At 38.5% G+C, this 21,860-nt stretch overlaps 2 protein-coding genes across 3 annotated transcripts in view; one reads left to right on the top strand and one right to left on the bottom strand.

Annotated features, from left to right (window-relative positions):
• SLC25A12 (solute carrier family 25 member 12) overlaps positions 1 to 2,521 on the bottom strand; it is a 147,871-nt gene extending 145,350 nt beyond the window's left edge. For both annotated transcript variants that reach the window (XM_077154137.1, XM_077154136.1), the window contains exons 1-2: positions 2,241 to 2,521; positions 1,268 to 1,321 (exon numbers count right to left, since the gene is read on the bottom strand). In XM_077154137.1, coding sequence (XP_077010252.1) covers positions 1,268 to 1,321; positions 2,241 to 2,252 — 66 coding nt within the window. In that variant the 5' untranslated portion in view covers positions 2,253 to 2,521. The remainder of the gene's footprint in view (positions 1 to 1,267; positions 1,322 to 2,240) is intronic.
• HAT1 (histone acetyltransferase 1) overlaps positions 2,404 to 21,860 on the top strand; it is a 132,035-nt gene continuing 112,578 nt past the window's right edge. The window contains exon 1 of the mRNA XM_077154139.1: positions 2,404 to 2,562. Within this exon, the coding sequence (XP_077010254.1) occupies positions 2,520 to 2,562 (43 nt within the window). The 5' untranslated portion in view covers positions 2,404 to 2,519. The remainder of the gene's footprint in view (positions 2,563 to 21,860) is intronic.

The raw sequence follows: 21,860 nt of genomic DNA on the forward strand, positions 1-21,860 counted from the left end.
AGGTGCCTACGTAAGAACCCAGATACAGAAAAGAAAGCTCTCAAAAGAAAAATCAGAGAAAAACACAATATGTAATGAAACACTTTAGTTTACCTCCTTTTAAATCTATTTCTTTAAAAAAAAACTTTTATTTTGAAATAATTTCAAACACAGGAAAACTATAAAGATAATGCAGAAACAGTATATAAAACCCCAACATACACCCCAGGGTAAATAGATTTACTATCTATTAGCATTTTACCACGTTATATCAGTCTATCTCTAACTTCTAAACGTGCGAGAGTAAGTTGCACACATCATGTTCCTCTAATACTTAACACTTCCATGTACAATTTCTGAGAACAAGGACACTTGCTTATGTAACCAGCTTAAGCACAGCTATCGAATTCAAGAAATTTAACATTGATATATAAAGCATACAGGCCATATTCCAATTTTTCAATCATTCCAATAATGTCCTTTTAAGCATTTTCTCCTCCATTATCAGCTCCAGTCCAGGATTACATATTACATTTAACTGTCTCTCTCTCTCTCTCTCTCATTTTAATTGTTGCAAATTTATACAACATAAAATTCCCCATCTAAACCTACTTTTTAAGTACAACTTCCTAAGTAGGAAACGTCTGAATTTTAAGAAAAGAGAGCAAAGTAAAAAACTAAGCCTCAATCTTCTTTTTTTTCCAATATCTATAGCCAAGTCACTGATACTAAAAGCTGAGCAAGTAGAGGTGGATCCTTGCAAGCATTTTAGAGAGTAGTATTTTTTAACAAAGTCCCAAAGGCCTATGAATTTTAATGTAAATAAGTAGAGGGGAAAACAAGGCACACACAAATTAAAAATAGCTATAGCTATAATACTCTTACCTCTATAACACTTTACATGGTGGATTGCTTATACTTAGGAAAACTTCACAAGCAGGCAACTTTTAATGAAGGAAGAACCGTAGTCACCACACAAGAATGCCAATACATTTTGAAATTTCATTTTAGGCGCTGCTTAAGGAAAACTGGAAATTCTACTTTTTAGTCCTTTTCTTTCCACATGTCTTATACATATAAAGAAAAACAAAAATTTGAGGAAAATATTTTATCAAAACTTGATAAAAAGGAAAACCTTTCATCAAAACCTTATTATAAGCTATGCTGTCTAGCCATGTTTGTAAGAATGCACAAAAATAGACCATTCCTCAAAGTTAAAGCCTGACAAGAGATAAAAACTTACACAGTTGCTGTGTGAACAAAAAGCAGGTTACAGAAACCAACTTACCTGTAAGAATATGTTTCTTAACTCATGAGGATCACCTCGCTTGGTTGTCTGCACCTGTAAGACAAAATTAAAAGCCCGTTAATGCTTCACTAAAGACCTATCTCTTCAGACTAGAATTCACATCTCCAACAGTGTTCTTTTATTTTTTATAATGGCATTTGGTTTCAAACAAACCAAAGCACTAACTGCTGAAAACAGCTGTCAAATTGGAAATGCATGACTGCAGGGCAGAATGACAGATGTGACAAGCATAACATATAGCAAATCGATGGGCAAGGCTTCTTCTGAACTGGAAAGGGAAGGCAGTCAGGATCCATCTTTACTGCCCATCTACTAGCAACACAGTAGCAATCACCCACCTTCAAAGCAAGAGGCTATCAAGAATGGAGCAACAGGAAAGTTAAAACACCCAAGTTAATCCCACGGCCTATCCGGTATTCTTCCAGGTGGAAAGCAATACCAGCACATAATTATCTCCGCGCCCCCCTCTTTCCCCACCCAACCTAAACTATGAGAGATGCTACAACGTTTCCAAATGCTTTCCACATCCTGCAACCTGGAGCCTCAATGAGGACCCAAATTATTCAATTGCTCGCCCCCTCCCCCACCACAATACATCGATGCCTTAGGCATCCCGTGCTTTACCAGCCACTTCCTCCCACCCCGCCTCCGACGCCGTTCTACGCCGGGCTCACAGACCCATGCACTTAGGGCAGAACACTACTCTTCCTTTTCCAACCCGTGGTCCTCACTAGCCGGTCAAACTCCCAATCCCTCCTCCCTCCCCTCCCCCAGCCGGGCATCCTCTCGCTCCGGTCCAAACCCCGCACAGCTCCACCACCCGCGAACTGGAGCCCCAGGACGCGCTATCTAAGAACTAGGCAAAGAAGCAAATGGAAAGAGGTGGAGAGCTGGAGGGCGGACCCCCGGAATGTCTCATATGCAATAAAGACAGCAGCAGAGTTGGAGTCACCTTGACCGCCATGCTGTGCTCGGAAGCCGAGGACGAGCGAGTGAGCGAGCAGGGCCGAGCTGTCAGGGCGCGCGCGCGCCGCCTCCTTGGCGGCGCCCGCCCTCCCTCCGCTCGCCGGCGCCGCGCGCGTCCCCATGCAAATGAGCTCGGGGCGGGCGTCGTGGGAAGTGGGATCCGCGCCCGGCCGCGAAGGGAGCTGGCCCGGTGGCCGGCGAGAGTGCGGGCCGGGCGGAGGAGGGCCCCGCTGCCCACGGGGAAAACTGCCCGGCGAGCCCCGGGATGCCGTGTCGCTGCGCATTGCAGACAGCTGAGCGGCCGCCAAGTAAGCCCAGGTTTTTTAAGGCCTCTTTAGTGGGTGTGGTTTTGGGCGCCAAGTTCAGCCTAAGTCGTTTCCCGCCTCCCCCCCTCCCCAAGCTTAAAGGGCCACTTGGGGCCTATGTTGACTCAGGTTTCTAAGGATCAAAGAGCACGTTCCATTAATAATAATAATAATAAATGAATTGATGACAACTGATTGCAAATATTGACAACAGAAAGATTGGCAGCCCCTCACACTGGGGACAACCTAAGTAAACATTACTGGAGAAATATGCCCCTAAATTGGCATGAGATAAATACACCATGTCTTTGCTTCTTGTACTATTATAATGCTTTATTTAGTAGTAGTAGTCTACTACTAATAAAGTAGTATTCACATACCACATTCCCAGTCACACAAATCTTTGGATGAGGTATAAATGCATACAAAAAACTGTTTTCTTTCAACAAAGTTGGAACTAAATCCTAGCTCAAATTGTCCCAATGTGAATAGAAAGTAATTCTCCATCACTACCTAAATGTAATACCTCTACCCTGAACCAAAATAATGTTTCTAAAACTGAATCTTGCCATTATGACTGTATTGAACTATAGTCACTCAACAAACACTGGGATCTATTAAGTGCCAGACAGTCTTGCTTGTATGGAATTACAAAGATGTAACAGAGTCCCTCCTCTCAGGAGCTTACAGATGGTCCACGCTTCTCCACATCCCCAATTTCGAGTGAATTTCCACTAGGCAAAGGAAATAAAAATGCAGAAAGAGGAGTGGCAAATGGAAATTGTGGATAAGGGAATGCTGTATTACTAGAAGTACTCCCAAGATGAGCTTTTCTGATGCAGTTGTTTCAATTGTCTACCACGGTTACATCTTTCTTCAATCTGTTCAAAGTGCTTTGAACAATGTAATTGGATGTTAAGATGGGATTTTTTTAATTCATATTTTGTCCAACTAAGACTTTATGCCCCTGATACTCTGCTGTATCTTATTTTATGAAGTCTCTCTAAGTAGGAATTTCGAGCATTTCTCCTGAAAATGTTGCTGTTAACCAAATCTGTATTGTCAGAGTGAAAATTTAGGGTTGGACTGGCCACTCCTACCAAGGAAGAAAGCTTACATTTAAACAGAGTACACAACAATAATTAATAGATTTAGGCACCAAACTGCAATGAAAATTTTCTTGACTGAAAAACAATTGATCTTGGAGCAAGTTAAAGGGCTTCATTGGTACCTATCTAGTTGCAATGGAGATGACATGACAATCTAAAACTAAATAAGGCTGCCATGTGGAAAAGAAGAAGAGTATTAAATAAATGTGAATTTTGCTAGATTTTTTCATCTATCCAAATAAAATGAACAGCAATAAACAAAGATATTAAACGTATATGCTATAGGAAATGCACTAAGTGTTGAAAGACATACAAAAGCATAAAAGACACAGCTGCTGCCCTGAAAAACTTTGGAATCTTTCATTCTGTTGTAATGACTGGCTATTAGTATTAGCAGGAGTTAAACCAACTTTAAATTTACCTTTGTCTTAATTGTAGATTATTGTAGTTGGGGAAAAACTTATGATTTACTGCAAAACTAAAAAATCTGTCAAGTAAGATTCATAATATGTTTGAGAAAATGTAGTGGAAATGATTCAAAATTTCATGAGTTTTTAAAAATTACGTGTCAATATGGTAATTCAGAACTCTCTTTAAGTTGCAAATGATATTTGTAAAAAAAGAATTAATTGTAAAGCTGTGGACAACTTTAAGTTGAAAACGTGATGATTAAGACAGCCTAGAAAGAATGGCATTTCAGAATGCAAGATTGGAAGTTAAAGGCTGAGACTAGCTGCAATTGTATTTTCATTGCTGACCCTATAAAGCAGATGTCATTAATAGTCATTTTTTTATAGTTGGTTTCATAAAAGATTCAATATGTACCTTCGCGGAGCTGGGAATTTAAATCTTCCTGTGAAGTTGATGTCCGTGAAAATAATGTATTACCCTCAGATGCAAAACTGAAACGTGGGGTTGCTAGACAAATGCATAGAAACAGTTCTCCACTTCCCAGGCAGCTCACATTATATTTAGTTTGAAACCATCCAGGTGCCTTGTGGGTGTAAGTTAGAATTATACTAATGTCTAATGCTCTATTAAACTAAAATACAGTTATTAAAACAAGAGGCAATTTCCAATGACTGTTCTGCCACAACTCCTGTGTATCTTCTAGCTGCCTCTGATTATTTTACTGACATAAATATATTTTTGTTCCTGTTCCTTTATCCCACACGGCAACTATGGATGCCATCTTGCAAGAAGTAAATGAGGGTGGGACACAAACATTTGGTAGAGCATTAGAATATCACTGACTAATGTAGTTGAGAAGCTCTTCCTAAATTAAAAGTAACACACATCATCACTTTGATGAACTAGATTTTATGTCCCTTATCAACATAAAGCTGATAAAATAAATAGCATGATCTGACTTCGACACATATGCACAAAATATATTTGAATGTTTGGAACTTGCAAATGTAGATTGGTGTTCTAGTCTGCCAAAGCTGCCAGAATGCAACACAACAGATATGGATTGGTTTTAATAAAAGATTTATTTAGTTAAAACATATAGTTCTTCAGAGGAAAGGCAGCTAACTTTCACTTTAGGTTCTCTCTTACACGAGAAGGCACAAGATGATCTCTGCTGACCTTCTGTCCAGGCTTCTGGGTTCCACCAGCTTTCCCCTGGGTGATTCCTTTCTGCATCTCCAAACACCTGGGCTGAGCTGCAAGTGCTGAGATGAGGTATACTGAGCTGCTTGGGCTGTGCTACACTGAACTCTCCCTTTTAAGCTTCCCATGAATTAAATTAAATATCACTCATTGTGGAAGGCACTCCCCTGAGAGGCTGCAGATGTAATCAGTCATAGATGAGTTTCACAAGCTAATGATTCAAATCCACAGCAACAAACTAGGCACCATCACCTGGCCAAGTTGACACCTGAACCTAATTTCCACAATTGTTTTTGCGGTATGAAATTCTAAAATGGTTCTTTATATTTTACTGCAGCATTCCAAACTTATAAATTAGGTTGTGATTTTAATTCCTTCCTTACTGAGGGTCTACAAGAGAAAGCTGGGTTGTGGAAGAGTTGAGTGAGGAACATGAGGGGCTAAGTATCCAACTCTGAGCAAATTAATTTCTAGTTTGGTATGCTGACCTGGAAAACAAAGAATCAGAAATTATTTACTTAGTTCAACCCAACTCACTTTATGGTTAGACACTATATTAATGCCACAATTACATGTCTTCTATTCTGTACCAGTATAGACATAAATTCTCATTTTGGTGTAGAGGGAGGAGAGATGTGTCAAAAATCAGATGAAATATTTGTACTCCTGCGATTGTCTTCTCCTAAGGTGCTCTTTCTCACAGTCTGACTCTATATCCAGTAAATTACGCAATGGAGATAACAGTGATCTTAATTTTTGGACAATAGCCTTCTTTATTCCCTCTGGGGAATAAAGGCACTTGGTGTGGGCACTTCCCTCTGGGAATAAAGTTTCGTTTTCGATGGATTTTGAAAGGAATTCATGAAACAAGATGCGTTCCACATTTAGCCTGAGTGCCCCACCACCATACTAGTCATGTACGAGCTGGTATTTAGTAGGAAGCCATATGATCAGATGGGGGATTAATTAGATAATCTTTGTGCTTCTTCCACCATTCTAATTTCGTGATTTGGATTGGGCCAAATTTAAGTTAATAAACCTATATTAAGTGCCTCTTGCTTGTATTAAACTTGTTGTTGAGGTTTTCAGAAATATGAGATAAATATCAAGACTCCTGAAAAATGAAGAATATTCTACTATGGCAACTATTACCATTCATTTTTGTTGAATAAAACTGAAAAAAAAATGATACTAAAACTTTTTGTCATGTGCCAGAGAGCAAGACAGCTATAACAATCGTGGGGTAATGGTTCTGTATTATCATATTCTGATTCCAATCAAAAATGTATGTAGGGACTTCCAGGAAAATGGCCAAATAGAGCAGCTTGAGATTAGTCCTGCTCCACGGAAAAGTAAAGAGAAGTGACTGAACAGCGGCTGAGGGAGCGATTCGGGAGTGCAGCTGATCTGGGAGAGCCTTCTGAACCACATGGGGCAGCCCAGGTTGCAGAGTTTGCAGAGGCCGAGGAACTGACAGCAGAAAGCTGGAGGGTGGAGCCTGGCACGGAGGGGCCGAGCCTGCGGGACTGCGGGAATTTAGGACTAAGAAGTAAACAAGGCCTTGTTCCTTGGGCTGGCTACCCTCACCAGAGCAACCCCCGTAACCAGCAACTCACCCCACGCCCCACCTACTGGAACCCCATCACCTGCTCCCATTCTCTGTGCTCCAGGCGCCCCCACCCCACCAGCCCCCAGTGAACTACTTGCTCCACACCCCCACCCGAGCACTACCACACCAAATGCCTTCAACCCACCTCTCCTGCACCCCAGCCGCGCACTACCTCTCCCTCCCTGTTCCCTGCAGGCTGTTGCTAGTGCATAAAGGTTGCAGGCACTAACCTCCATAACTAGGATACCCCTGTGCCACCGCCCATAGTGTCACACAGCCTCACTCCGCCCCCACTGAGCTCTGCACATCCGTTTACATGCTACCAGGCCCACGCATGCATGAAGGCCCCCAATCATGTCATTCAGCTCTGGGAACCACACTTTACAGCAGTCCTAGAACTGTGCATGCACACGGCCCTCAGCCTCACTTCCCAGGTCTGAGGAAGTACCGACCTGCACAGCTGGGTCACATCTGACCGAAATCCACAAAGGCATAACACCGACCTGCTGCCACAGTTCTATGCTTGAGCACAAAGGGCCCTGTGCCTTAGACCAGCGCACACCATGGTTACGCCCCCCTAGATCGGTGCACCCACAGATCTGGGGGGGTGTAACATCCTCCCTGGCCACTGGGCACCCACGTTCACAAGCCACCAGTGTAACATCCCCAACCTGCACCTACACCTGCCCTGAAACAAATCACCGCACTGAATGCCCCACCCCGTGCCCTGCTCCCTGCTGTACGAACATTCTGCTGTACACAAGTCCTTAGACTACTGAAAGAAATCAACTCAGTAAATCAATCAAGATATTTATATGCAATGAAAACAGCAAACAGATATAGCCTTGCCTAATGCCCAAATTAAGACACTTGAGGAGACACAGATGTTGGGACAACTAATCAAAGATGTTCATACAACTCTACTTAATAAAATAAGTGGTTTAGCAAATGACATAAAGTAGATCTAGATGACAGTAGAAGAGCATAAAGAGAAATTTGAAAGAATTTAAAGACTCTTGATCAAGTGAAAAAGATACTAAGGCACACGACACCAGATTTCAAGAGACAGAAGAAAGAATAAGTGATGTGGAGGACAGCAAAACTGACTTTGAAGACAAAGCAGCAAATGGCAAAAAAGATGGAAAAAATTGAATTGGAACTCAGGGAAATGATAGACAAGGCAGAGTATGCAAATATAAGAATTTTTGGTGTCCCAGAAGGAGAACAGAGGAATAGAGGGCTAGGAAGAGTACTTGAGGATATAATGGGGGAAGCCTTCCCAAACCTCATAAAGGACATAAATATATAAGTCAAAGAAGTCCAATGAACTCCACAGAATAAATCCAAATACACCTTTCCCAAGGAACATACTAATTAGTCTGTCGAATGTGGAAGAGAAGCAGAAAATCCTGAAAGCAGCAAGACAAAAACAATCTACTACATCCAAGGAAAACCAAATAAGACTGAGTTCAGACTACACAAGTAGCACCCTGGAGGTGAGAAGGCAGTGGCATGATATATTCAAAATCCTGAAAGAGAAAAACTTCAAGCCAAGAATTCTATACCCAGCCAAATTGTCCTTCAAAACTGAGGGAGAGATTAAAGTTTTCACAGACAAAAAAGTCCTGAAAAAAATATGTCAACAAGAGACTGGCCCTACAAGAAATACTAAGAGGAATTCTGCCAGCTGAAAAAAAAAAAAAAAAGGACAGGGAGGAAGGTCTGGAGGAAGGCACAGAATTGAAGAGTACCACTAAGGGTAGTTTAAACAATACAAAGAGAAAGAGGGAAAAGAATATATAGATCTGACAAATAAAATTGAAAAGATAAGATAGTGGAATCAAGAAATGCCTTTTCAGTAACAAATTAGAATGTTAATGGACTAAACTTACCAATTAAAAGATAAGATATAGCTTGGCAGAATGGGTTAAGAAACATAATCCACCTATATGCTGCTCACAAGAGACTCATCTTAGACACAAGCCTACAAATAGATTGAAAAAGAATGGAAAAATACTTTCCACACAAGTTGTAACCAAAAGAAAGCAGCAGGAGTGGATATACTAATATCAGACAAGATAGACATTAAATGTAAAGACATCATAAGAGACAAAGAGGGGCACTATATACTAATTAAAGGGGCAATTCACCAAGAAGATATAACAATCATAAATGTTTATGCTCCCAATCAAGGAGCACCAAAGTACATGAGACAGACAATGGCAAAACTGAAGGGAGTGTTAGATATTTCAACAATAATAGTAGGAGACTTCAATACACCACTCTTCTGTATGAATAGAATAACCAGACAGAAGATTACAAGGAAATAGAGAAGTTAAATAACTTAATAAATGAATTAGACCTAACAGACATATATATCATTGTGCCCCAAACCACAAGAATATACATTCTTCTCTAGTGTGTATGGAACATTCTCCAGGATAGATCATATGCTGGGACAAAACAGGTCTTTATAAATTTAAAAATGTTGAAATTACTCAAAGCACTTTCTCTGATCACAGTAGGATGAAGCTGGATCTCAATAACCACCAAAGAACAAGAACACTAACAAATATATGGAGATTAAATAACACACTCTTAAACAATCAGTGGGTCAAAGAAGAAATTGCTGGACGAATCAGTAGCTATCTGGAGATGAATGAAAATGAGACTACAACTTATCAGAACTTATGGGATGCAGCAAAGGCTTTGCTAAGAGGGCAATTTATTGCCCTAAATGCCCATATTAAAAAATAAGAAAGAGAGAAAATTGAGGACTTAACAGCACACCTGGAGGAACTTGAGAACGAACAGCTGACTAACCCCAAAGAAAGTAGAAGAAGAGAAATAGCAAAGATTTTAGCAGAGATAAATGAATGGGAGAACAAAATAACAATAGAAAGAATGAATGAAACCAAAAGTTGGTTCTTTGAGAAAAATCAATAAAATTGATGGGCCACTAGCATGACTGACAAAGAAAAAAAAAAAGAGGGAGGATGCAAATAAACAAAATCAGAAATCAGAAGGGGTGTGTTACCACAGACCCTGAAGAAATAAAGAAATCATAATAGGATACTATGAACATCTATATGCCAACAAACTAGACAGCTTAGATGAGATGGACAAATTCCTGGAGATATACAAACAAGCTACACTGATACAGGAAGAAATAAAGGATCTCAACAAACCAATCAGAAGTAAAGAGATTCAATCAGTCATCAAAACTCTTCCTACAAAGAAAAGCCCAGGGCTAGATGGCTTCACAGGGGAATGTTATCAAACATTCCATAAAGAACTAACACCTATCCCCCTCAAACTTTTCCAAAAAAAAATGAGGAAAAAGAATTCTACCTAACTCATTTTATGAAGCTGATAACATTTTAATAACAGAACTGGGTAAAGATGCTATGAGAAAGGAAAAGTGCAGACCAATCTCCCTAATGAACATTGATGTAAAAATTCTCAATAAAATATTAGCAAATTGAATCCAACAGCACATTGAAGGAATTATACACCATGACCAAGTGGGGTTTATACCAGGAATGTAAGGATGGTTCAAAACAAGGAAATCAGTTAAGGTAAAACAGGGCATTAACAAATCAAAAGAGAAAAGTCGCCTGATCATCTTGATTGATACTGAAAAAGCATTCAACAAAATTCAGCATCCTTTTCTTATAAAAACACTCCAAAAGATAGAAATCAAAAGTAATTACCTCAATGTGATAAATAGAATATATGAAAAACCGATAGCGAGCATCATACTCAATGAAGAGAGACTGAAAGCTTTCTCCCTAAGATCAGGTACAAGACTAAGATGCCCACTGTTACCACTATTATTCAACATTGCGCTAGAAGTTCTAGCTAGAGCAATCAGGCAGGACAAAGAAATAAAAGACATCCAAATTGGAAAGGAAGAAGTAAAACTCTCATTATTTGCAGATGATATGATCCTATACTTGGAAGATCCTGAGAAATCTATAGCAAATTTACTTGAGGTAATAAACAAATTCAGAAAGGTGGTGGGATGTAAAATTAATGTGCAAAAATCAGTAACATTTCTGTACACAAGCAATGACCTAGCTAAGGAGTCAGTTAAGGAAAAAATTCCATTCAAAATAGTAACTATAAGAATCAAGTACTACCCTCCCCCTCTCTGTGTGGGACATGACTCCCAGGGGTATGGACCTTCCTGGCAACGTGGGACAGAGATCCTGAAATGAGCTGAGACTCAGCATCAAGGGACTGAGAAAAACCCTAGAATGAGCTGAGAATTAACATCAAGGGATTGAGAAAACCTTCTCGACCAAAGGGAGAAAGTGAAATGAGACTAAGGTGTCAATGGCTGAGAGATTCCAAACAGAGTTGAGAGGTTATCCTGGAGGTTATTCTTATGCATTAAGTAGATATCACCTTGTTGTTCAAGATGTAGCTGAGAGGCTGGAGGGAACTGCCTGAAAATGTAGAGCTGTGTTCCAGTAGCCATGTTTCTTGATGATGATTGAACAATGATATAGCTTTCACAATGAGACTCTGTGAATGTGAAAACCTTGTGTTTGATGCTCCTTTTAGCTACTATATCAACAGAAAAGTAGAACATATGGAATAAAAATAAATAATAGGGGGAACAAATGTTAAAATAAATTTAGTTTGAAATGCTAGTGATAAATGAAAGCGAGGGGTAAGGGGTATGGTATGTATAATCTTTTTTTTCTCTATTATCGTTTTATTTCTTTTTCTGTTGTCTTTCTATTTCTTTTTCTAAATCAACGCAAATGTTCTAAGAAATGATGAATATGCAACTATGTGATGATATTAAGAATTACTGATTGTATATGTAGAATGGAATGATATCTTAATGTTTTGTTAATTTTTTTGATTAACAAAGTTAAAAAAAAAAGAATCAAGTACTTAGGAATGAACTTAACTAGGAATGTAAAGGACTTGTACACAGAAAACTAGATAACATTGCAAAAAGAAATAAGAGGAGATCTAAATAGGTGGAAAGACATTCCCTGCTCATGGATAGGAAGGTTAAAAATAGTTAAGATGTCAATTCTCCCATACTGATCTATAGACTCAATACAGTACCAATCAAAATTCCAACAATCTACTTCGAAAATTTGGAAAAGCTAATTACCAAATTCATCTGGAAGGGAAAGAGACCCCAAATAACTAAAAACATCCTAAAAAAACAAGAACGAGGTGGGAGGATTAACAGTCCCTGACTTTAAAACCTATTATAAAGTGGTCAAAACAGTGTGGTACTGGCACAAAGACAGAAGCATTGACCAATGGAGTTGAATCGAGAGTGCAGAAAAAATAGACCGCCAAATCTATGGTCAACTGATTTTGAGAAGGCCCCCAAATCTTCTGAACTGGGACAAAATAGTCTTTTCATAATTGGGCATGGAAGAACTGGATATCAATAACCAAAAGAATGAAAGAGATCCCCTATCTTAGACCCTACATAAAAATTAACTCAAAGTGGATCAAACACTTAAATATGAGAACTAGCACCATAAAGTGTCTAGTAGAAAATGAAGGGAAACATCTTCAAGACCTAGTAATAGGGTATATCTTCCTAAACTTTACACCCAAAGCACAAGCAACAAAAGAAAAAATAGATAAATGGGGACTCCTCAAAATCAAATGCTTCTGCATTTCAAAAGACTTTGTCAAAAAGATGAAGAGGCAGCCAACTCAATGGGAGAAAATATTTGGAAATCACATGTTGGACAAGGTTTGATTTCCTGTATATTCAAAGAACTCATACAATGCAACAACAGAAGAACAAACAACCCAATTATAAAATGGGTTAAAGATATGAATAGACAGTTTTCTGAAGAGCAAATACAGATGGCTGAAAAGCACATGAAGAGATGCTCACTTTCATTGGCTATAAGGGAAATGCAGATCAAGAGTACAATGAGACATCACCTCAAACCTATAAGAATGGCTGCTATTAAATAAATAGAAAACTATAAATGTTGGAGGGGAAGTGGAGAAAATGGAACACTGATGCACTGCTGGTGGGAATGTATAATGGTGCACCCACTATGGAAGACTGTTTGGTGGTTCCTTAGGAAACTAAACATGGAGTTGCCCTATGACCCAGCAATAGCACTCCTTGATATATACCCAGAAGAGCTGAAAGCAATGGCACAAACAAACATTTGCACACTGATGTTCATAGCAGCATTATTCACAGTCGCCAAAAGATGGAAACAAATCAAATGCCCATCAATAGACGAGTGGGTCAACAAAATGTGGTATATACATACAATGGAATGTCATGTAGCAGTAAGACAAAATGACATCATGAAGCACATGACAAGATGGATGAGCCTTGAGGACATAATGCTGAGGGAAATTAGCCAGTCACAAAAGTATAGATACTGTATGATCCCACTTTTATGAGCAGCACAAAGGTATAATCAGAGGCTTATAATACAGAATATAGGGGACTTAGAGATACATAGAAGCTAGAGATGGGTGAACCATTAGCTATTGAGGTTGAACTACCATGTAAGGGAATAGATAGGAGTGAAAGTGGTTCTCTAGTGGGTCTATAGTAATATTACCATATGGAAGATGAACAAGATTGAAAGGGATTCTATAGACTTATGTGTCCCACTGATTAATGCTAGAAATATGAATTAGTTCTCACAAGAATTACTTCAAAGATATGATTCTTGTAAAGAGTTTAAGTTCAGGGTACAGGGGGAAAACTGCTATTGTATGCTATGAATACATATGAATATGTTCGAAAGGGAACTTTCAGCACTACCACAGCAACAGCAGAAGTAAATAATGGGGAGAGGAACAAGAGTTAAGAGGAGGTTTTGATTTCCTATTTGGGGAGGGTGTGTTAATTGGTTTTCTTTCTCTTGGGAACAATGAAATTATCTAAAATTGAGAATGTTGATGGACTGTGGACTTTGGGCCCTGTGCATGATGCCCAATGAATGTAGGTGGCTGAAGGATGCACTGACGGAGAAGTAGATTGGCAAATGATAGTGTATACTTATGAACGAAGGTTTTGCTGCTACAAAAAGGAACAAAGTCGTGAGGCATGCAATGATGTGAATAAACATGTGGGACATTTGGTGAGACAAAATAAGCCAGAGACAAAAGAACAAGAACGGTATGGTCACCTTTAGAAAATGCTTATAAGAAAACAGGGACTTAGATTGTAAGCTTTTAGAGCAGACCCATTAAGTCCGGCGTGGTGATTATTACTTCTGGATTTTGAGAGGCTGTTTTATATATATAACCTGATATTTAGAGATAAGAACGAAGCCGAACAGGTTGGGGTTAAAGTAATTCAGAACATAGGGGTAAGGAAGACAGTGTCTATATTTTAGACCCACACATACTCTTTGAGACCAATGGAAGAAAGATTTATTTGATCTGGAACTGAAATTTTCTGTAGTGCATAATCTAATTCAACCTATCTGTATAGCTCATTTGAACAATTGAAACACAGGGAGCACAGAATAAGAAAGAGGTCCTTTAATCCTGTATAGATTATTGTAATATCTGGAAACATCCTAGAGGATATTAAGTAGATAATCAGAAAGTATTGGCAAAGTCCCCTGAGGGATGGGAGAAAAATATTGAACTATTAAACCTTACCATCAGGGAATCCTCTGATACTATGTCAAACTTTAGGGACACCCAAATCAATAGGCCATGCCCTTGATCATGAGGCTTACTCCTGTGAAGCTTATGTAGGTAGCAGAGAAGCTTAGACTACCTATAGGCATGCCTAAGTTACTTCTGGAGGACCTCTGTTATTGCTCAGTTGTGGCCTCAGTCTCTCTAAGCCCAACTCTTCAAAAGAAATCAATGCCCTCCCCTCTATGTGGGACATGACATCCAGGGGTGAAAGTCTCCCTGGCGTCATCTCCCAGGGATGAATCCAGAGCTAGCATTGTGGGATCAACAATTCCATCCTCACCAAAAGGGGGAAATGAGGTATAATTAATAAAGTATCAGTGGCAGAGAGAGTTCAAATAGAGTCAAGAGGCTACTCTGGAGGTTGCTCTTATGCAAGCTTCAGGTAGACCTTGCTACGTATCGTAAGCTGCCAACCCCCAACCAGGACCATTCCAGCCAATCCTAAAGAACACCTAGGGCAATATATAAGACTCCACAAGGGTTCCATGCACTAGAGTAACTTTCCAGAAACCTGTAACCTCCAGGTGTGTCCCTGGTCCACTTAAGTCCTGAAACCTAGCCCAGCCTCTCCAGACCATCAACTAGTTCTATCCCCCTGTTCTAGTTTAGAGTTTCTCTCTCATCTGGAAAGGCACATGGTGAACACAGCGTCACCTGCTAGCTTCTTCTCCTGGCTTCCTGTTTCATGAGGCTCCCCGGGAGGCGTTTTCCTTCTTCATCTCCAAAGGTCGCTGGCTCGTGGACTCTGCTTCGTGGTGCTGCAGCATTCTCTGCTCTCTGCGAATCTCCTTCATGCTCCAAAATGCTTCCTCTTTTATAGGACTTCAGAAACTAATCAAGATCTACCCGAATGGGTGGAGACATGTCGTCACCTAATCCATCTTAACCACTCTTGATTAAATCACATCTCCAGGGAGATGATCTGATTACAGATTCCAACATACAGTATTGAATAGGAATTATTCTGCTGTTACAAAATGGGGTTTTGATTAAAACATGGCTTTTCTAGGGGACATACATCCTTTCAAAACAGCGCACCCCCTATAGCATATTATCGACAGCCCCTTCCAACATGAAAAAGTTAGAATGGGCATAGCCCAAATACCCCTAAAAAGTAAGAGAAAGATCAAAGTTAATGGTGGAGTTATACAGAGAAGGTAGGGCTTAACAATCAGTTATAATGGCTGAATCATCATACTGATATTTCTCTTAGTCTCCCCTGTCTTAGAGCAGCTAGAAGTCAAAACCTGAAATTGTGGAATTGTAACCCATACCAAACTCTGAAATCTGTTCTACAACTAATTGTTGTGTTGTGCTTTAAACTTTATTGCTTTTTTTGTATATATGTTATTTTTCACAACAAAGGAAAAAATATTTCTTCTAGTCTCCAGTGTTTTGGAGCAGCTAGAAGGAAAAATCTGAAATAGTGGAATGGTAACAACAAACTCTGAAGTCTGTTCTGTAACTACTTGCTAAAATGTACTTTGATAATCACTGCTTTTTCTTTCTTTTGTTTGTATATATGTTATATTGAACCAATTATAAATGTTTTAAATAAATAAATAAATAATGTGGGAGAACAAATGCCCAGTCCCTCAGCTACCCACCCTACTCTTGGGAGTTCACTTGATTTGAGTTTTGCCTCCCTTCAATGAAAAAAGGATGTTTTGGACCTGAACCAAAATAAAGAAAAAAGTTTCATTTTCAGAATTGTGCTGGGGTAAAAGTAAACGTCTCAGAATAGAAAAAGCAAACTTGGAAATCAACTAAGTTGGAAAATTTGCAATACCTGCCTTTAAAACTTACTATAAAGCTAAAGAATTTATATATTGTTACTGACAGGATAAACATTGAGAAATAGATCAGTGGAACAATACAGAGCACCCAGAAATAGATATAAAATTATGACATCATTTAATTTCTGAAAAAGGTGCCAAAGCATTCCAGTGGTGCAAGCAGTCTTTTCAACAAATGATGCTGGAGTCACTGGATATCTGTAGAGGAAAATAAGTGAAACTTAACCCCGTCTCATACCAAACGTAAAAATTAATTTGAGATGAATCATAGATCTAAATGCAAAAGCTGAAGCAATAAAGCATTTAGTAGAAAACATAATCAAATATCATTGTGACTTCCAGGTTGATAGTTTCCTAGGACATAAAAAGCAGTAACCATAAAAGAAAAAATATTAATTAGACTTCTGCTCATCAAAAGACACCACTAAGAAAATGAATAAGCAAGGCACAAACTGGGAGAAAATGTTAACAAAATATATGTATGACAAAGGACCGATATTGAGGCTATAAAATTTATAAAACTCAATGATAAACAACCCAATTTTAAAATGAGCAAAACGTATGGACAGATACGTTACAAAAGAAGATATACACATGGCTAATAAACATGTGGAGAAATGCACAACATCATTAATCATCAGGAGAATGCAAATTAAAATTACAGTGAGAGGATAGCACTACACACCCACTAGAATAGCTAAAATTAAAAAGACTGAAAACACTACATGCTGGCAAGGATGTGGTGCAAAAAGAACTTTCATGTACTGTAGTGGGAGGTTAAAATGGTACAATTACTTTGGAAAAAGGTCTAGTAGTTTCTTACAAAAATAAACATGCACCTACCCCATGATGCAACAATCCCACTTTTGGGTATTTACCCAAGAGAAATGAAGATATATGCCTATAAAAAGATTTGGACAGGGGGTGTAAGGGTAGTTCAGTGGTAGAATTCTCACTTGCCATGCCAGAGACCTGGGTTCAATTTCCCGACAATGCACTTCCCAAACAAACAAACGAGAAACCAAACAAACAAAAATGCAACAAATGGTTCTGCAATAAGGGGATATCATGTGGGAAAAGAATGAAATGTGACCCCCCACCATAGAGCATACAAAAAAAAAAAGACTTGTACAAGAATGCTCACAGATACTTTATTTATAACACCCAAAAACTAAAAACAACCCAGGCATCCTGACTATTCAAGTAGACGGTTGTGTATTTTTGGCTAGAAATTATAATAGAAATTGTTTCTTCGTCATTGATAGGTCTCAGTGCATTGTAAGAGAGGAGAAAAAAGAAACTGAAACTGCTTGACAAATAATATCTCTCCATTGTCTGCAGGGGAATGTGTTGAAAATTGTATTGCATTATAAAAAAAAAAACTTTCCTTAATGTGGATTCAGAAAGTAATTATGTGTCTTTGGGAGTTGTGTGTTTGTTTGCTCCAGTAATTAACTGCAGGAAGACTTAAGGAAGAATGTGGAAGTATATTTGCATAATCTACTGACAAAGACCTTGCAAAGAGTCAGATCTGGAATCTGAAGTCTACCCTGGAACTGTCCTGCTAAAGTGCCCCCAGGGTAATTCTGGACTGAGTAACTCAGACTTTGGTGGGAAATATTCTGAAATGAAACCAATACCTGTGTGTATGTGGCTTCCAAAAAGGGGAGATTTGTCCTGCGAGGCCTGAAGACAGGGCTCATTAAAAAAAGAAAGGAAAAAGCCACAAAGGCAGGGAGCTAGGAACAGAAATATGTCCAGGAAATTTCTTCTGAGGTGTCTTAGAGAATAATGTAAAATTGATAAGTATTAAGTTGTGCTAATCAGAAGAGTAATCAGGACATTGAATTAGGAAGTTTCAGAGAAATTGAGTGTCAGCACGAATATAGAGAGTTAGACCTTGTAGAGAGAGAAAATCAAGGAGAAAAGTGGGCAGAATTCTCTCCCCTACGTGGGACATGGCATACAGGAGTGAAAGTCTCTCTGGCGACGTGGGAGATAACTCCCAGGGAGGAGTCTGGCCCTGGCACTGTGGAATCAACAATGCTATCCTGACCAAAACGGGGAAAAGGAGTGTAACAAATAAGGTATCGGTGGCTGAGAGAGTTCAAATAGAGTTGAGAGGCTACACTGTAGATCACTCTTATGCAAACTTCAGTTAGACATTGCTACCTGTCATAAATCGCCAAACCCCAATGAAAACCATTCCAGCCAATGCTAAAGAACACCTAGGGCAAGCAATAAATAAGATTCCACAAGGGTTGCATGCACTAGGGTTACTTCCAGAAACCTGCAAACTCTTGATGGATCCCTGGACCAGATAAGTCCTGAAACCTAGAGGGAGCAGCTTCTCCAGAACATCAGCTGGTTCCATTTCTTGACCCCTTATTATCCACAGCCCTTCCAACAAGAAAAAAGTAGAATGGGCATAGCCCAAATACCCCTAAAGAATGGGAAAAAGATCAAAGTTGATGTTGGAGTTATACAGAAAAGGTAGGGCTTAAAAAACGAATATGATTGCTGAATCATTATAATCTTATTCCCTTTAGACTCCAGTATCTTAGAGCAGGTAGAAGTAAAACCAAAAATTGTAATCCCAATCAAACTCTAACGTCTGTTCTACAACTAATTGTTGTGCTGTGCTTTGAAATTTATTGGGTTTTTTTTTTATATATGTTGTTTTTCACCAAAAAAAAAGCGATGATTAAAAATATATATTCCTTCTAGCCTCCAAGGAAAAAATCTGAGATGATGGAATGGTATCCCATGAAAAACTCTGGGATCTGTCTTGTAACTACCTGCTGAAGAGTGCTTTGAAAACTATTGCATTTTTCTTTCTTTGCTTTGTATGTATGTTATATTATACAATAAAAAAAAGTTTTAAAAAAAATGGGCAGAATTGTGAAATGGTCTGCATTCTTGTAACCAGAAGAGGAGAGAGGCTGAGAACTCAGAAAAAACTCATCTAAAAAAACTAAAGGTCTCAGTCAAAGTTGTACTCTGTATATTCCTTTCGCATTGGCCTGACAATAAGATCCCACTATAAGGTAATGGCAGTATAATACGGAAAGCCAATAAAAATAAAATAGGTATGAATTTAGAGTTGGGAATCAAGAGGTCGAGTTAGATTCATCATGACAGAAGGTCTTTGTACTGAAAAGATCCAAAGGATAAGAATATAACTTATGTTTAAAGAGATTAACTCCAGCCTGCACTTTCAAGGAAGCTTCTAGATAATGTTAACCTGCTGTTTCTTCCCTAACTGTGGTCAGGCCATCATAGATAATAAGTTGTGGAGTAATAGATCTACATGGTCTTATCTGTTTTACCCCACTATCACTGCTTGGAAAGAAACCCCAGAAACAGTCATTGTTTGCTAATTCTCCTGTTATTTTACTCTTCTCTTGCCCTGGATGGGTGGACTTGCCTGGATGGTTGTAGGTAGGATGGGATAAGGAATAAAATAAATAGTTAGCAGTTATAATTTCTTTAATCATCCTGAAACTTTCAGTAAATGATTATATGTGAACAAATGTTGTGTTGATATTCTGGAAGAAAATTAGGTTGCAGCAATGGAAAGTGTAATTAATCTTCCTCATATCTCCTCTCCAGTGAGATCCATGTAGCAATAGCAGCAACTTCATTTCATAAAAGAGAATAAGCTCAGAGTTCTAGGTGAGGAACAGCAGCAGTTATAGGTTTACAGAAGAATTTCACAGAGAGTACAGAACTCCCGTATGCCTTCCCCCACATGCATATACGTGGTTTCCCCCATTATTACATCTTGCATCGGAGTATTATATTTGTTACAACTGATAACTGTTTCTGGGGTTTCTTCCCATTGACACATTTTTAGTAACTGAAGTCCTTATATTACATTACGTGGTTCACTTTTTGCATGTACACTTCTATGGGTTTTGAGAAAATGCGTAATGTCATGTATCCATCAATACATTATCATACATAGTAATTTCATTGTCCGAAAAATGCTCTGTGCTCCAATTCATCCTTATCTCATACCCACCCCCTTCTGAATCTATGACAACTAACTAATCTTTTTACTGTTTCTATAGTTTTGTCTTTTCCACAGTGTCATATAGTTGAAATCATACAATGTATGACCTTTTCAGACTGGTTTCTTTCACTTAGCAATGTGCACTTAAGGTTTCTCCTGGTTTGTTTTGTTTTTGTGGCTTGATCACACATTTCTTTTTATCACTGAATATTATTCTATTGTATGGATGTGCCACAGTTTATCTGTTCACTTAATGAAAGACATCTTGGTTGCTTCCAATTTTTGGCAATTGTGGAAAAAGCTGCTGTGGACATTTGTGCGCAGGTTTTGTGTGTGGACAAAGTTTTCAAGTCCTTTAAGTACATACCTAGGAGTGTTATTGTTGGATTGTATAGTAACCCTGTGTTTAGCTTTGTAAGAAACTACCAAACTGCCTTCCAAAGTGGCTATCCTATTTTGCATTCTACCAACAAAACATGAGCTTTCCTGTTGTTCCACACACCTGACAGTATTTGCTATTGTCAATTCTTTGAATTTTAGCCATTCTAATAACTGTTTAGTGATATCTCCCTGTTGTTTTACTTGCAATTCCCTAACAGTTTATGGTATTGAGCATCTTTTTTTTAATATGGTATCCCATTGTGGGTGTTTTTTTTTTTAATTGAAAAGCCAAAATAACACAAACACGAACATTCTTAACATACAAACATTCTATGCATGGTGTACAACCAGTGGCTCACAATATCATCACATAGTAATATATTCACCATCATGATAATTTTTAGAACAGTTCCATCCCTCCAGAAAAAGAAATGAAAAGGAAAAAGAAAATACTCATACACACCATACTTCTTACTCCTCACTCTCATTGACCGTTAGTATTTCCATCTACCCAATATATTTTAACCTTTATTCCCCCTATTTTTTTCTATACCCCTTACCACTCCCTTTCATTGATCACTAGTATTTCAATCTTCTCAATTTATTTTAACATTTGTTCCCCCTGTTGTTTATTTATTTTTAATCCATATGTTTTACTCATCTGTCCATACCATAGATAAAAGGAGCATAAGGCACAAGGTTTTCACAATCACATAGTCACATTGCAAAAGCTATCATTAGACATTCATCTTCAAGAAACATGGCTACTGGAAGACAGCTTATCAGTTTCAGGCACTCCCCTCTAGCCTCTCTAATATATCTTAAACTAAAAAGGGGATATCTATATAATGTGTAAGAATAACCTCCAGGATAACCTCTCCACTTTGTTTGAAATCTCTCAGCCACTGACATTTTATTTTGTCTCATTGGTATTGAGCATCTTTTCATATGTGTATCTTCCTTGGTGAGGTGTCTATTTAGGTCTTTTGCCTATTTTGTAATTGGGTTGTTTGTTTACTTTTTATTGAGTTTTAAGAATTCTTTGTATATTTTGGATACAAGTCCTTTGTCAGATATGTGTTTTGCAAATATTTTTT

Source organism: Tamandua tetradactyla, chromosome 3, assembly GCF_023851605.1.
Source record: "Tamandua tetradactyla isolate mTamTet1 chromosome 3, mTamTet1.pri, whole genome shotgun sequence".
Taxonomy (NCBI): Eukaryota; Metazoa; Chordata; class Mammalia; order Pilosa; family Myrmecophagidae; genus Tamandua; species Tamandua tetradactyla.